The sequence below is a fragment of the Microcebus murinus genome, chromosome 3, assembly GCF_040939455.1.
Source record: "Microcebus murinus isolate Inina chromosome 3, M.murinus_Inina_mat1.0, whole genome shotgun sequence".
Classification (NCBI taxonomy): Eukaryota; Metazoa; Chordata; class Mammalia; order Primates; family Cheirogaleidae; genus Microcebus; species Microcebus murinus.
Window position 1 is genome coordinate 60,713,956 of NC_134106.1, and position 15,819 is coordinate 60,729,774.

The 15,819-nt window shown below is 56.6% G+C and overlaps 1 protein-coding gene across 1 annotated transcript; it reads right to left on the reverse strand.

Moving 5' to 3' along the window:
- Window positions 1–48: 48 nt before the first annotated feature.
- On the reverse strand, window positions 49–15,617 carry FBXO41 (F-box protein 41). Its single transcript, XM_012756326.3, has 12 exons — window positions 14,578–15,617; window positions 13,019–13,244; window positions 12,451–12,524; window positions 11,831–12,189; window positions 10,358–10,599; window positions 10,019–10,134; window positions 9,744–9,896; window positions 9,483–9,578; window positions 7,892–8,010; window positions 7,551–7,709; window positions 6,159–6,274; window positions 49–6,029 (listed from the first exon to the last, which is right to left on the reverse strand). The coding sequence occupies exons 1-12, from the start codon at window positions 15,480–15,482 to the stop codon at window positions 5,967–5,969; spliced, it is 2,628 nt and encodes an 875-aa protein (XP_012611780.1). The 5' UTR covers window positions 15,483–15,617; the 3' UTR covers window positions 49–5,966.
- Window positions 15,618–15,819: the final 202 nt, after the last annotated feature.

Here is a 15,819-nt window from a genome sequence, read left to right on the forward strand (position 1 = left end):
ATTAACTTTGTGAATTATTTTTTCGTGGTAGTTTTACTTACAAATGTTTGTACCTCAGAACTTTAGTTTTGTGTGCACTTGCCCCGTAGGTAGAAAAGAGCATCCTGAGGTGAGCTCCACTAGAGTGGCCCTTTTCTGGAGGTGTCACTGTCATTGCATTCTTAGTCCCAGAAGTGGCTAAGAGATAGGGAGTTGCTTCCTTTTCTTCTATTTTTTGAGACAGTGTCTCACTCTCTTGCCTGGGCTAGAGTGCTGTGGCCTCAGCCTAGCCCACAGCAACCTCAAACTCCTGGGCTCAAGCGATCCTACTGCCTTAGCCTCCCAAGTAGCTGGGACTACAGGCATGCACCACCATGCCCGGCTCAGTTTTTCTATATGTTTTTAGTTGTCCAGCTAATTTCTATTTTTTTTAGTAAGGACGGGATCTTGCTCTTGCTCAGGCTGGTCTCAAACTCCTGAGCTCAAACGATCTGCCCACCTCAGCCTCCCAGAGTGCTACGATTACAGGCGTGAGCCACAGCGCCTAGCCTGCTTCCTTTTCTTCTGATGTGATCTTATTTAGCCCTGGCCTAGCCAGGCACCGCACCCAGGGTTTTTCTGGTTTGAGTAAATGGGTTGCATTACCTTGTGTGCTCCATCTGCCCCTTCTGCCACCATGTTCTTTTGGCTCAGTCTCTCTCATTCCCTGTTACTTACGATATTGAAGTTGAGGACTCTGAGAGGGATGTTTTAGAGAGGACTCATTCTCTCTAAACTCTGGTGACGTCTTAGAAGTCCTTAAGAAGATGACCGAAAGGGTCCCCATCTGGTTTCTTCAGTTCAGCCACCAGTGATCTTAGGGTCCCTTCTATTTTCTTGTGACCAATGGAAGTTTGGAATGGCCGGTAGGTAAACAGAAATTCCATCAGGATCCAGCAGCCTCCACATTTATACTAGTCCTGGTGGCTGGCTTGTAGCTAGCTGTAGTTAGTAATTGTTGAAACTGGAGGTAAATGATTATGTCACCTTGAGCCATTGACGTTTTCACTGCCTGAAGCTCTGGGAAGTGGTGAAAATAATAATAAAAATATCTGAGCCCAGCCACTCCTGGTTAGATGGACTCCAAAGCAGATGGGGCTATGGCCAGGTTCAGGCTTTGGAGTCTGGCAACCCTCCTAAATTGATAGTCTTTAGGTAGACTAATTTTCTGAGCCTCAACTATTCTACCTGTATGATAAGAATTGGTGGTTCAAAGAGTTGTAAGGCTTAAATGCTCACTCATTCTATTTGCTTGATGTTAGAGCCACAGTTTAAGCCTAAACACCTGTTCCTTTTCTGATTTTAAATATTTAAGGATTATAGTAATCAAACCAGTGGGTCAAGGCCATTTTGTAAAATGAAGTCAAGGCCAAGCCAGGGAGAGAGCCCGGGCAGTGCCTGTTCTGCTGTACTTGTGCTGGGTTTGCCCTGGAAGATGACCTCTCCCAGCTGAGAGCCAGAAATGACATATCCCATGGCTTTCTGTCAATGCAGACACCAAAAGGACGGTTGAGCTATGGTAGGGGCAATAACCTTGGTGGCAGTTACCTCCAGTGATCTCTACAGTTCTGAAGCAAGTCTTCCTAATACCCATTCACCCCATTGATGCCGAGTGGGTTATCTGCCTCCCTGCCTCTGTGTGCTTGAGCTGCAGAAAGGCTGTGGTGACACAGACTGACAAATATGGCCACATACCATTTACTTCCCTGGGGCAGAGAGACCAGTTTCACCATCTTTTATTGGATACAGAGCCATAAATTCTCTGATGCCCGCGTAAGTCCTTTTAAATACATACACTCAGGTACATTCGGCAAAGGGCATCTACGGGTGACATGGAGCAAAGTGCTGGGATGGCGATGCCTGGTGGGGCAGACAAGTGGGGCGTAGGAAGGCCCCCTGGGGGCTGGAGGTACAGGCACCACTTTAGAAACAAAAGTAAAACCAAAAATTGCTCTCCACCCCTCTGCCTGATGTGCTTGAGGTGGGCAAGCTACCCTCTCACAGCTCAGGCCCGTTGCAGCCTGGCTGTGTGGGAAGGCAGGGCCTAGGGGCCAGTTGTGGAGGTCCCCACTAGGGGTGCCCACTAGAACCAAGCCTGCTGGCATCAACCGCAAGGCAAGCCTGGGTCATCTCAGGGCTCTGCCCCTCGATGCAGGACCCCTGCCAGGGCAGAGTGAAGGCTGGGGAGCCTGAGGCCAAGCCTCCCCCAGGGCCATGCTGGCAGTGGCAGAGGAGGCTTGGCCTCATGGTGGGGAGCCTGCCTGATTGTCAGGGCTGCTTTGGGACCCGCTGAGGTCCCAAGGGGTTGGGGAGGGAGTAGTTGCGTAGTTGACCCTGGTAGTCTGATCTTCACCCAATCCTAAACCTTATCCTCAGGCAAGGGCTGCAGATGAACACACTTGTCCAGGAATAAATACATACACACGATACATAGCAATATATACACAAATGCAGGCCTGGAACAAGGCTGGGTGAGAAAGCATGTCCACTAGGAGTAAAAGAAGAAGCAGACCCCCAGGGGAGAGAAGTCACACGCATCAGGGACTGAAGCTGGGAAAGATCCCGTAGGTTCAAGTTAACATCTCTGGGCACTTGGGCCATAGACCGACTCACCATCTCCTGTGTTCACCCCAAGTCCACCAGGAACTGGGACTTTGGCACCAATAGTCACTCTGGGAAGGTCTCCTTTGACTTAGCGCCTTGGGTTGGGGCCTGGGCAGCTCCCCACCTGTGGCCCAGAGGACTAGAGACTAGGACCAAGGGGACAGGCAGGACCCAAAGGCAAAGAACAGAGCCAAACCTTGGAGGAGCAGGCCTTGGGAAGAGGCTTTTTTTTTTTTTTTTTTCCTTTTGAAGCAATTCCTGAGGGGCTGGCTCCCACTCTACTATCGCAGGACTAAGGAAACATGAGTTGCCTTGCTCCTTAGGTGGTCTCTCCTGGCCAGTGAAAAGCTGTGGTTCTGGGCAGCCCACTTTTTTCCCCCGCAGGGATGCATACATATGCATCTTCATTTCTTGCCAGTGCTGTGGGGAAGCAGCCTGAGAAAGCATGAAGTACTCAAGCCAAGCATGCCAACCTCTCAGGTGCCAGGGCCAGGCTGTGTCGTAGGGACACCAAGTGGACACCACTCATAGGACCTACACACATACCTGGGGCCCCTAGAGCAAGCTTTACCTTGGTTTGCTCTCTGATACTCCTTTTTTGCATCTTATTAGGTATGATGGGGATGATGGTTCCCCTTTGGGTGGGTACAGATGGGAGGAGGTGCTTCTAGGGATGGCCAGGCCCTCTGTCCCTATTCCCCATCCTCAGCCCTGATTGTATGGTTGCCAAAGAAGTGAATAAATGTGAATCGTCCCAGCAAGCAAAAGCTCCCCACTCAGCAGCAGGGCTCATCCCCCTGAGCAGAGAACAAAAGAAGAGCATCAAGTTGCTGGTAGGGGCAGGGGGTTGCAAAGCTGCCAGAGCTCAAGGCATGCGTGAAGGCCAGGGTGCACAAGTCTTATCAGCAAGAGGGGTGCAAGTGCGATGGGACACATTGACATGTCATTCCTGTTGGCAAGGGCTCAGACCTATGCAACATGACACATCCTTTACACACAGCCAGAAAACACAGGATGGAGAACTTAGGGGTTTTCTGGAAAGAGCCAAACCCATGGGGTGGACTTCCCACCAAGCAAAATGGGGTCTTGTTCATCCTTCTGCCTCTAGTGCTGGTGGTGCTTAGTACTGCTGCACGAATGAATGAATGAGTGAATGAACGTACGACTAGCATCAGTCTTTTCAGCACCACTCTTCTCCCACCCTAGCTCCCCAACCTCCTTTCCTAGAGCTGGTGCCAGGCATTCCAGTGGGTACCATCCAGGGCAAAATTGCCTAAAGCCTTATATTCAGGAATAGAAGGTTCCCTGGGGCAGAGAAGGTTCCTCAGTCGGGGAGGCTCAGGCCAAGCAGGGCATCCTTTTGTGCTTTGTCCAGGAGACAGGACAGCACCTCTGGCCCTGGGGTCACGGGAACAGGAGCTATAGGGATGTGGTTGGCAAGGCAAGCCAGGTAAACCCAGGGCAGCCAGGCCCTGAGTGGGCCTCCACCTCTCTTCAGGCCTCTGGCGGAGAGGAAGGCTGAGCTGCTCCTTCCTGTGACTCCTGAGGGAGTGGGCTGGGGAGGTGGGAGCTGATGGAGCCAGCTGCTCTGGGGTAGGTGCGCAGGGGTGTCACACACGCCAAGGCTTCGTGCAGGACTGGACAGGAAATTGCCAACGTGACACCCTTGGTGTTTCACGTCTTCAAAGAGCAGAGACAGAACAAGCCACAGGAGAAAAAGTCAGCAATGATAAAAAGACCTGGGACGGTGCTAGCGAGTGGAACCAGGGGAGTTGGGGTAGGCTGCTGTGCCAGTGGGGATCTCAGCTCTGGAGGACTCATTACAAGGTAACCTAGGGCTGGTCTTGATGTCCAAGCCAGGTTGTGGCAGAAAATTGAGTTCCTGGGAAGGACTGGGAAACAAGATGACCCCAGCACCAGCCAGGACCAGCAGCCTAATGGCTAGGGCTGGGAGCCGATCCCATACAGGAGAAGGAAAGCCTACAATGGACATAGTTTAGATGTTTGAAAAAACTTTCCAAATGAAGGTTGGAAGGACCTGCAGCCTCTGAACCTGTGGGAGTTCTAAGAGGAAGAACTGGCGAGACTTCAGTCTTTGGAGCCTTCGTCCTTCGGGGATTGTGCAAGGGCCAGTGGAAACCTCCACTGGCATTCTGTGCCTTCTGAGCCAAGTGGCTCCAGCCCAGGCCTCAGCACTGCCCCTAGGCAGAAGACCCCCAACACAGCCCTTAGACATGGGGCCAATGGAGACTGAGGAAAGGGGAGCAAGTCTGTTGAGAACGTTCTTTTTCCCTGGCCCCACGGGTCTGGCAGCCTGCCACAGCTGTATCTTTAAGCAAGTTCACTGGACAAGGAAGCAAAGCAAACCGCCCTCATAACTTGCTCCAGGCCCCAGCACAGAGGGCAGCCCAGTGCCTCCCCAAAGGCCATCCGATCCTGCCCAAGCACCTGATTAGAGGGAAATTCCTTAAAGATGGGAACTATTTCTCACTGCTGACAGGGCTTCCCAGGGCTGGGACCTTGACCCTCCAGAGGGTCCCTCAGGAATGAACAGTAGGTATAGAAACATGCACCTTCAGCACTGAGTTTAGCTCTGGAATGTGGTGGGGTATGTGGTGGCTGGGTCGGGAGGAGGGGTCTTGCCTTCTTACAGCAGTAAATAAGTTTTCTCCACCTGGCAATTCCCCACCTTGGAGGGGTGGTCTCATCCTGGGGAGAAGTTCAGGGTGACTGTTTTCCTTTCCAAACTCATCCCCACCACCCCACTGCCATGCCCCAGCTTTTGGCTGACCATGTGCCCAGGCCCCTAGGCCTGCCTGTGTTAGCCCTGGAGAATGTGGACTCAGCCTAGGCTGTCTAAAGGGGATGCCCCACAGAAGGCTGGGACAGGGTAGGGGGAGAGGAGCCCTCCTTGCCGAGTCTGAGCTGCCTCTGGGGCCTCCTCTGGCCTGTAGCCTAGCATAGGCCCCTGGTCGGGAGGCTGGGTGCAGGAAGGAAAGGCCTGCCTGAGCCGCTGAGGAGCCACTGGGTGGTTATTGCAGATCCTCCAGGTGGTGACACCAGGTGCTGGTGGGGACAGCTCCTCGCTGGCTGTGCCAGAGGCTGCTCCGGCTGGGGGTCGGAGGGCAGCTTTTGTCCGAGCCCCTGTCCTAGAGAGGCAGTACCCTGGGTCAGGCCTGTTGCTCTGCAGTTCCAGGAGAAGGACAGGAACCCGTCACCCCTCCCTGGAAGCCAGGGATAACAGTAGGCCTCCGAAGGTCTAGTCCAAACCAGGGTCCCTCCGGAGGTCCAAAGAGAGTGCCCTGGTGTGGGGCTGGCAGGGGCCCTGCCGCCCCCTACCCGGGTTAGCAGCCACCTTCCACCTTGATGTGCAGAATCTTAGAGAAACCGGGCCTCCGTCTCAGGGCCTGTGGACCAAACCCTGGGTTAGTTCTCTCTCAGAGCCAGGCAGGTGGGGCCCTCCCGCCACTGTAACCCAGGCCACCAGCCCTAGTCGAGGGATGCCGCTTAGGGACTTAGGTGGCCTCAGAGCTCACCTGGAGTTTTGTCACCATGTCATCAAACAGCTTCTGGGCCTCGGGGCTGCTGGGCTCTTTGAAATAATCAGCAATCCCAATCTGGACCACAATGGACTTGAGGTTCCGGCAAATGCCTGAGAAGAGGTGGGGAAGAGGGACCCATGTTTGGCCTGGGCAATGGGCCATGGGTGATGCCTCCTTTGCCCTCTCACTAACGAAATCAGACACCCACTGAGAGACAATCGTGTGCCCAGCACCGGGAGCATAAACGAGGGGAGCCGGCCCACGCCACCCAGGGGCTCACAGCTGGACGTGGGGAGAAGGTGGGCGATGGAGTTGGGGAACGGGAGAGGCTCCAGTGGACTCTGGGAGTGTGAGTGGGAAACAGCCAATTGTTCAAGGACTCTAAGGAACTTCCCTGGCAGAGGGGACAGTTGTGCTGTGGTCTGGGCATTTGGAAATGAACTGCCAGGAACAGAATGGCAGAGGTGAGGCTGACAGATCTAGGCTGGAGCTCAAAGCCGGGGAGCCAGGGGAAATAGTTGGGAGCAGAGGGCTTAAGGGACCAGATATCATGTGAAGTCAGGGAAGTTAAGGAGGGCCTGGAGTTATGATTTTGGAGGCTGAATAGTTCAGTTCTGATGGTAAGGTCCAGGGGGTGACCATGTAGCTGAAGGGGAGGGAAGAAGAGGGTCCTGGAAAGAAAGTCAAGGGACGTTTTAAGCGGCCAGGACATGGGGTCCTGCCAGGGGCCTAGATGGTGGTCTCATTTGGGCAGGAGGAGCTCAAGCTGGGCACCTTCCTCCTCGATGAAGGCAGAGGATTGACTGTGAGCGGAGTGGGTGGTCTGAGAAAGTAGGGACCCACAAGACACATGATTTGGAGTCCAGGGAACCCCAGGGAGAAGGGAGTCTTTACCCTGAGACTTATCCTGGAGGTGCTTACACACATCACCTTGTTTAATCCTCCTACCCCTTCTGGAAAGTCAGCTTAGCAGACAGAAATACAGAACTCATAGAAGTATAGAAACCTGCCCACAGCTAATGAGTAACAGAGCCAGAATGGGGACCTAGGTCAGTCCAGCCCAGAACCTGTGTTCCTAACCATCTTCCCCGCCTCTGCCCTGGGCTAGAGGCTCACATGGGGGCCGACACCTCATGCCTCCAACGTGGGTAGAGCACTTTGTCTCTGTAGGGCAACCAATGTCTGTTGAACTGAACCATTTGGACCAGTTGCTGGAGGGCCCTGAATGCCACACTGTCCCCTCAGAAGGCACTGGTGGCAAAGCCAGGGCTAGAACCCTGGTCAGTCTACCCTGGCACTGATCAGGAGCAACAGGGGATTGGTTATGCTACAGGGCATGGTGACAGGTGGTGGTCATCCCCTGCCCCGCATTCCCCCATTGCTCACTGTTGAAGTGCAGCAGGGCCTTAGGGGTAACAGGGGTGGCCGTGAGCACCAGCATCTCCAGTCCCTTCAGGCCTTCCCGGCAGACCTCGGCCGCCACCTCCTGGGTGATTTCCGACACATGGTCAAGCTCCAGGACCTGCAGCCGCATGCAGTTTCTTGCTAAGAAGAGGAACAAGGGAAGGCCCTGTTGATAAACTCCACAGGTCATCCCCTGGCCAGCACCCTGAGGCCCTTGCCACCACCCAGGCTGCAGCCTGAGCCCCTGTGGGATTTCACAGGCTAGCACTGTACCCACACCTGCTCCTCACCAATCCCCACCCCAGTCCCAAGGAAAGACTTACCGAGTGATGCCAGGCCCTGCACCCCACAGCCGGCGCCCCCAACCCCCAGTGCCCGGAGGTGGGGCCAACAGCGACCGATCATCTGCAGGCAGCGGTTACTGAAGCGCGTGGGCTGCTGGCTGGAGAACAGGGAGGGGGACAGCCGTCAGGAAAGCCTCTAGATGCCTGACCCCCTGAGTGAGCTCCTCCTTTGGGACCTTTCCCTGCCTCAGGCAAGTGTCCCACCAAGAACCCATATGGTCAAGTCAGAAAACTGGGATCATCCCTGATTCGTCTCCCCTCATCTCCTGCCAAGCCCTGCAGAGTCTGATTCCTAAGTAACTCATGAACCCGCGGTTCAGAGCATCAGCATTCTGCATTATAACTAGTCTCCCTGCAATTCACCCTCTGCGTTGTGAGCCATTCCTTCCTACTTCCATTCAGAAAAGAACGACTGAGCCAGGGCCTGGGGATACAGTGTTGGCAATACAGACATGATCCCTGCCCTCAGGAGTGGAAATCTATCGTGGGGGCAGGGCACAGAATATTACCAGTCTGATTTTAATCCCTTTCTTAAAATCTAAAACCCTCTAATAGCTTCCTAGTATTTTCAGATAAAATGCAAAAACCTAAACTCCTTAGCAAGCCCTTCTTGACCTTGCCCCGACCTCCCTTTCTATACTCGTTGTTTGGCCCTGCCCATGCCACTCCACCAAACTTGCCATTTCCCTAAACATTTCCTCCCTCAGCATTCACCCAGGCAACAGACATCTCCCTGGCATCTGCTATGCGCTTGGTACCAGAGATATGGACATGGACATTTCCAGACTCTGCCCCAAGGACTGCCAGTCTAGCGGAGATCAAAACATAGAGACATTATTGCAGGATGGGCGACAGCAGGGATCAGGACACGGTGCAGTGGGAATCGAAGCAGGGGAGCAGTGACACAGGGCGTTGGTGAAGGCACACTGGACAACCTGGGCAGAGCTGTCATGTGAAGAGAGGACTTGGGGCGGGGGCAAGGATGAGCATGGGCCTTGTTTCTGGTAGGGTGGACCCACCTGTGCCAGCCTGCAGGGCACCACAATAGCAGCTGGCCAGGGAGAGAAGGAGCCTGGGGTGCCTGAGGAACTCCAAGTAGAGGAGGACTGATTTCACACCCTGGGTTCTCCAACAACCAGCTCTTTTGAACTTTAGAGACTGACCTCTCTGAACTGCCTTTCATATGCAAAACAAACCTGGCTAATTTTATCTAGTGTTTACTAAGCACTTACCGTGGACCTGGCAGGTTTTGTGTACATGATCTCACTGGGGCAACAATTAGCCCTAGTAAGGGCGACAGAATCCTAACATCACATTCACTTTGCAGTTTGAGAAACTAAGATGCGACTGGGTTGCCAAAGTGACACTGCCCGTGAGCCGGGACAGGATCCCAGGTCTGATTCTAAAGCCCTGCTCCTAACACCTCAGTGCATTATGTGTGAATGTGTGCAAATCAACGTGTGTGAATCTGCCTCCCCAACAACTTATGGAATGGGCTCAGATCTGCTTAGTCCTCAGCCCCAGACCAGGCCCAACCCTGTCCCCTCCCCGTCTGCCCTGCCAGGCTCACCAGGGGTGAAGTGGTGCCACCTGGAGGGAGACAATCTCTCTGCAGCCGGCGCCCAGGGCCCAAATGACTTCATGGCCCACGGGGTCTGTGGCACTCCTGTTGGAAAGACAAAGCTAGAGTTGGCCACACTGGCGGCTTCTGCTCTTGCCAAGGCTTCCTTCCCTTGAGCCACAGAGCTCTTGGGGCCCTTTGCCTGAGAACCCTGTGGGAAGGCTATGCAGTGCCTAGGGATCCCTTGGGGCCTGGGCAGGGTGCACCCACCTGTAGGTGACAGCCTGCAGGGCACGGCAATAGCAGCTGGCCAGCCAGAGCGAGCGGTCGGTGAGGATGTTTGGACAGTGGGAGATGCGCAGGATCAGCAGGTTCCCCCCGGCCGCCTTCAGCAGGGACTCCAGCCCCGCTTCCAGGCAGCCCCTGGGGATGACCAGGAGGTCAGGGAGCTGCTTATGGCCACCTCCTCCTCTGGGAAGTATCTTCACTTAATTCCAGATCTGTGGCCCAGGAGCACCCACCCACCCACCCACTGTAGGCCTCACCGGGTGCTCCGGGCATACTCCTCCTTGCTCTCCTTCTTTCCCCGCTGCCGGGGCTTCAAGTTTTGCAGCGTCAGCGAGTGGGCCTGGGTGCACCACTGAGCCAGCATTGCCAGGAACTGTGTGGAGGAGAAGGGTATTTGGAGATGAGGACAGACATCTGAGCTCGGCTGGCTGGAGGTGGGCCAGCCCCAGGATGGGAGCCCCCATGGGAGCATTTCAGGGAGCCAGGCTGGAGCTGCGGTGCTGTAAGGGTTGCAAGGTCCAGATCTCGAGGGGCCAGATTCTACTGGGGGAAAGGCAAGTTCACAGCAGGGTGAGGGTGGCAGGCAGGGCAGGCACCTTGGAACAGACTCGTGCATTCTCAAGCAGCACCCTGGTCCAGACCGCGGGGTGGCGGGCCACAAAGCGCCAGTCCCGGCAGACCTCGGCGGCGTGCAGCAGCGTGCGCGTGTCCAGGTAGGTGAAGATGCAGAAGAGGGCGGCTCGCATCTTGAGGATCTCCGGGCTGATGACCTCATTGGAGCGTGAGGGGCTGCCCCTCTCCGCTCGCCGTCCCCGTCCACTGCCTCCCTCCTGGCGGGCTGCAGAACACCAGGGGGTCAAAGGTGAGCATGGAGCGTCCAGGGTCAGCGTGGGGATGTGAGTGGGGAGCTGGGGTGGGGTAGGCACTGCAGGAGGAATGGGCACGCAAGACCGTGCTGGGGGCCCAGCGCCTCTGGAGGAAGGAAGATGGCCTCTGCTTCCCCTCCTCTGCAGTACCCCAGCCCTAATTTTACAAATCTGAAAAACGTGTCCCTTCTTCATGTAAACTTTCTTTTCTGCTGTTGTTGAGACAGAGTCTCACTCTGTTGCCCTGGGGAGAGTGCAGTGGCATCAGCCTAGCTCATAGCAACCTCCAACTCCTGGGCTCTAAGTGATCATTCTGCCTCAGCCTCCTGAGGAGCTGTGGCTACAGGCATGCACTGCACTGCCTAGCTACGTTTTTTTGTTGTTTTTTTTTTTCCTTTCTTTTTGATAGAGATGGGGGTCTCACTCTCGCTCAGGCTGGTCTCAAACTCCTGAACTCAAGCAATCCTCCCTCCTGCCTTGGCCTTCCAGGGTGCTAGGATTATAGGCATGAGCCACCGTGCCCAGCCTAAACTATCTTTTTATTTTTATTTTTTTAATTTTATTACTTTTTCTTTCTTTATTTTATTTTATTTTTTCCTTTTCTTTTTTCAAAGCAGAACAAGGTCCCCTGGGCATAAACTATCTTTTTAAGGCTGTATATTACCCAACAGTCCAAACTCAACTTCTACATGAGGTGGCTGCATCAGATTTGGAGGAGGAGAGAGGTTGGAAGAGCCAGAGCATAAACTGGGTGTGTGGAACCCAAAGGCAGGTGAGGGGCGGCCTAGAACAGTCATAGGGGGTGCAGCTGCACTCCTGAAACGAACCCTCTAACCTCCTAACCTGCCCACACGAGTGCTCGGCCTCCTCCTGTGAATGTGGCACTTGGCTCTCCCCCACTGCGCGGGGGCTTCAGAGCCTGCAGTTGACACTCAACTCCCTACAAAAGTTAATGAGCCCACCATGTGCATGGAGCCGCTCCCCCCAGTCCCTGCCCTGGCACCCTTGTGTCAGCAGCCCTGCCCTGTCACTCAAGTTCCTGCCCCAGGCTTAAAGGGCACCACAGAAGGGGTGGGCAAGTCCAGGCAAAGGGGAAGGGAGGTGCAGGAGCCCAGGAGCTTCACTGCCTCAGCCCTGCGTACCCTGAGAGGGCCTGGCACCATGGGAAAGGCTGGCCTCTCTGCCCACCCTCCCGGGACTCACCTGAGAGCCGGCAGCTGCTCAATGGCCCAGCCATAACAGGCCCGGTACGGGAGGCATCTGAAGGCCCCTCAGCCTCTGACTCGGTGGTCCGGGAGCCCACATCCGAGACGTCCCCCTCCTCCCCTTCAGTGCTGTGTCGGCGGGGTCGGCGCTGCCAGTTCTGGATGGCCTGGCGCCGCAGGCCTGAGCTGCGAGGGGGCTGCGACCTCTCTGAGCCCCCGTTGGCACCCTGCACCCGTGGGCCCAAGCCCCCAGGGCCACTGTCCTCAGGGGCCCCTTCCTCTGGCCGGGGCAGCTCCAGACTGTCACTGTCATAGCAGCCTGAGCTCTGGGATGCAGCTGGCACACGGCTGGAGGCCCTGGGGCAGGGTGGACCAGACAGTAAGGGGTGAGGGGCACCAGGGCGTACCAGGCCTGCCCGAACTCCCTACCCGACTCTACCACCAGCCAAGGGCAACCCACCCGCCCTGCTTTCCAAAAGCTCCCTCTGGGTAGAGACAGGGAGACACAGATGACCCAAGGAGGACAGGGGAAGGAGGAAGAGACAAGCTCCCGACAGGCCAGGGGATCTTTCCAGGGTGAGGGTGGGCTGTGTGGGGCGGGCCAGGCCCAAGGCTTACCCTGTGCTTGGAGAGGAGCCATGCCGTGACACCGCATATGTGCTAGGCACAGCTGGGCCTGCGTGGTGGTCTCTCTGCGGGCCCCAGAGCAGGAAGGAAAGGAAGTAGGCAGGGGAGGCAAGAGGATGAGAGGCAACAGCGGGAGAAACAGGGCACAAGATAGAGAAGAGGGAGAAGAGAGAGACAGAAAAAGTTGGGAAAGATGGACAAATGGACAGACAGATAGCCCAGAGAGGCAGGCTCGCCAGCCCCTCCCCACACCCACCCACCACCCCAGGCCCCAGCTTGTGGCTTCTGGGCTCTCATTTGCAGGGACGGGCAGAGATAGGCCCACAAGGGCCAGGGCCACTGGGTCACACCTCACTCCAGCCGCAGGGGCCGGCACTCCTGCCCCATCAGAGGGGCTCCCTGCTCCTGGACCCCTACTCCAGCCCTGGATCTGCTCATGGTTGAGAAAGCCCAGAGAAGGAAAGCATGGGGCCTTCTGGGGGATGTCAGGCCTTGTGTAAGGGGAGATCGTGGGGGGCCGGGTGTGCAGGTAGAGGAGAGAAAGCAGGTGGACACTCACCATTCTGCCTGGGCCCCGGGCATTGGGGCCCGCGCTGCTGCCCCCACCCCCACGACCCAGGCTGGCGCTGGGTGTGCTGCCGCAGCTGCTGCTGATGACCTGCAGCTGCCGCTCGGCGCGGTCAGCCCGCTCAAGGAGCTCCTCAATGAACTGCTGCAGCCGCAGCTTGGCGCTGGCCTCCCGTGCTGCCGTCTCCTTCAGGAACTGGTCGATTTGCACCACCTCCCTGGGCCGGGAGCAGTCTCTTACCCCAGGGCCTCGGCCTGGCTGCCCACCCACCCTCTGGAGGAGAGCCTGGCCAGTGGGGGAAGACACGGGCCACAGCTGCCTGCAGCGTCTGCCCATGGTCACATGGGTCCAGGCAGCACAGGCCCAGCACACGCCCCCCACACAATGGCACACACAGAAACGTAGACATGCACTCGGAGTCACACACACCGCACCCACCCAGCCCCAAACGCACAGTCCATACACCGTAACCAGTCACAGCCGCCTCTCACAGACGTGCTCTGTTACACGTGGCCTCAATACACAGCCTCCCAACGCACTCCCGGGCACACACTCAGAGCACACGGCCACGTCACATATCCCCACACATAGCCCAATAACTTGAATATCCCGAGTAATTTACTGAGCACTGTACTGGAAACGAAAAACAGAATGGTTGTATGGGTACTCGAAATACGGTTCCTACAGATTGCGTATAGCTCGAACACCACTATAAGATTGAAAAATCAGTAAGTTGAGCCAGTGTAAGTTGGGGACTGTCTGTAGTTCATAATGTTACATTTAAAGACCAGAGAAATGAGAAGAAGCCAGTAAAGAAGAGTGAAAAGGAGTAGACAAAAAGATAGTAGGAAATCCCGAGAGAGCGCCCTGGAAGTCAAGTCAAGAAAGTGTTTCAAGGACCAGCTATGTCAAATGCGCTGATGGGCCAAGTATTATGGTGGCTTGGCCTTAGCAAGGTGAAGGTCCCTGCTGACATGAGTTGGAGTCATCACTGGAACCTGATCAGATTGAGTTCAAGACAGAAAGTGAGGAAAGAAATTGGAGACAAGGAGTTGTTCTTCTGTAAGGAGGAGAGAAAAGGGGCAGTAGCTTACAGAGAGGTGGTGTTGAAGCAGATGGGAGAAATGACATCACGTCTGCATGCTTTTAGAAATGCTATGCAGATAGGGTAAATCTAATGGTGGGAAAGGGAGAAAGGAGAATCGGGCCATGTCTTTGAGTAGGTGAAAGGGAGTCAGATCTGGTACCAAAATGCAGGAATTGGCATTGGCCAGGACAGAGGAGGAATAGAAAGAATTTTCAAAAACAGGCACATGCTCATACTGCCATGTACTCACGGTGCCAAATTCACATCATCAAGACATTTTTGCCCCCCACCCCATCCCCCACTCTCAGCCCCAATCACCACTGCATGCTCATAGCCACATATTCCATATTACAAAGCCATGGCCACATACTCAGGCTCGCTCACGGTGGTCGTGGTGGTGGTGGTGGCAGCACAGTGACTCGCACGGGCACACCCACCCACGGGGACCCGAGGGTCTACTCACTGCTGCTTGCGGCTCAGCTCCTGTTCCTTGTGCACCAGGTCCTGCTTGAGCGAGGCCAGCAGCTCCACGCTCACGTCCACCTGGCGCGAGAGCTCGGAAGCTCGCTCCTCCAACTCCTCCTTCTCCCGCCCGAGCCGCGCGCTCTCCTGCCGCGCTGTCTCCAGCTCGGCCGCCTTGCGCTCCAGCTCGGCCTGCAGCCGCCCCACCTGGCCCGCGATCTTCTGCTCCACCTCCTCGCTTAGCCGCTCCAGCCGCCGGTCCACCTCTAGCTTCTCCAGCGCGCGGATCTTGAGGCGCGCCAGGCCCTCCTCGTAGGCTACATCGGCGGGCGAGGGGGACGCGGGCGAGGCCGAGGCGGGCCCGGAGCAAGGGCCGGAGCCCGGCCCTGGCGGCGGCGTCGAACAGGCCGAGGACGCCACTGACTTGCGGGCGAACAGCTCCCCCAGCGGGATCTCGATCTCGCGCAGCGCATAGCGCGCGGCGGCGGCGGGCACGAGGCCCGGCTCAGCCAGCTCCTCGCAGGGCAGGCTGGCGGGCACCAGGTCGCCGGGGAAGTGGGCGAGGGGCGCGTGGTGGTGGTGGTGGTGCAGCAGGTGTGGCGCTGCCGGCGACGGCCCGGCCGCCTGCTCCTTGCCCTGGAAGGACGTGCTCTCGAAGACCTCGCGCCGGGCGCCCGGCACGGCCAGCAGGGCGGCAGGCTCCGGCGCCAGCGGGAAGCCCGAGGCGGCGGCGGCGGCGGCCGCGGCCGCAGCGGCGCCGTCGCAGATGCTGTTGGTCTTGGAGAGGATGTAGAGCGTCTCGTACGTGTGGCTGTACTCCAGGTGCGCGCGCAGCGACGACAGGCTCCGGAAGCGCTTGTGCTCCCCGCAGCGGGGGCAGCGGTACGGCAGGTCCAGCGAGGCCATGGCCCCGCCGCCCCCGCGGCGCGCGGGCTCCACCGCGGCCGCCCCTCGGTCAGCCAGGCGCGCTCATGGGGGCCGCGGCGAGCCCCCCTGCGGGGTCAGGAAGGCTCAGGGCGCCCGCGGCCAGGGGCGAGGAGGCTAGAAGAGAGGGTGAGTAAGTCTTAGGAGGATGGCATCGCTGCTCCCACCCGCCCCTCCCGTATCACACACCCGGGAGGTTAGAGGGGCTGGCCTGGTCGGGTACCTGTGCAATGGCCTGTACATGTGCGAGAGTGAGAGGGAATGGGGTTTTAGAATATTTTTCTTTTTTTTTTTTTCAAAGGACTTAGTTTTATTTATA

Excerpts from the sequence above, each read along its gene's own strand:
- FBXO41 (XM_012756326.3), bottom strand. The coding sequence starts at position 15,482 with ATGGCCTCGCTGGACCTGCCGTACCGCTGCCCCCGCTGCGGGGAGCAC. Across the intron at positions 9,897-10,018 it reads GAGTATGCCCGGAGCACCCG|GGGCTGCCTGGAAGCGGGGC; the intron begins GTGAGGCCTACA and ends GGTCATCCCCAG. Across the intron at positions 7,710-7,891 it reads GCAGGGCCTGGCATCACTCG|CAAGAAACTGCATGCGGCTG; the intron begins GTAAGTCTTTCC and ends TCCTCTTCTTAG.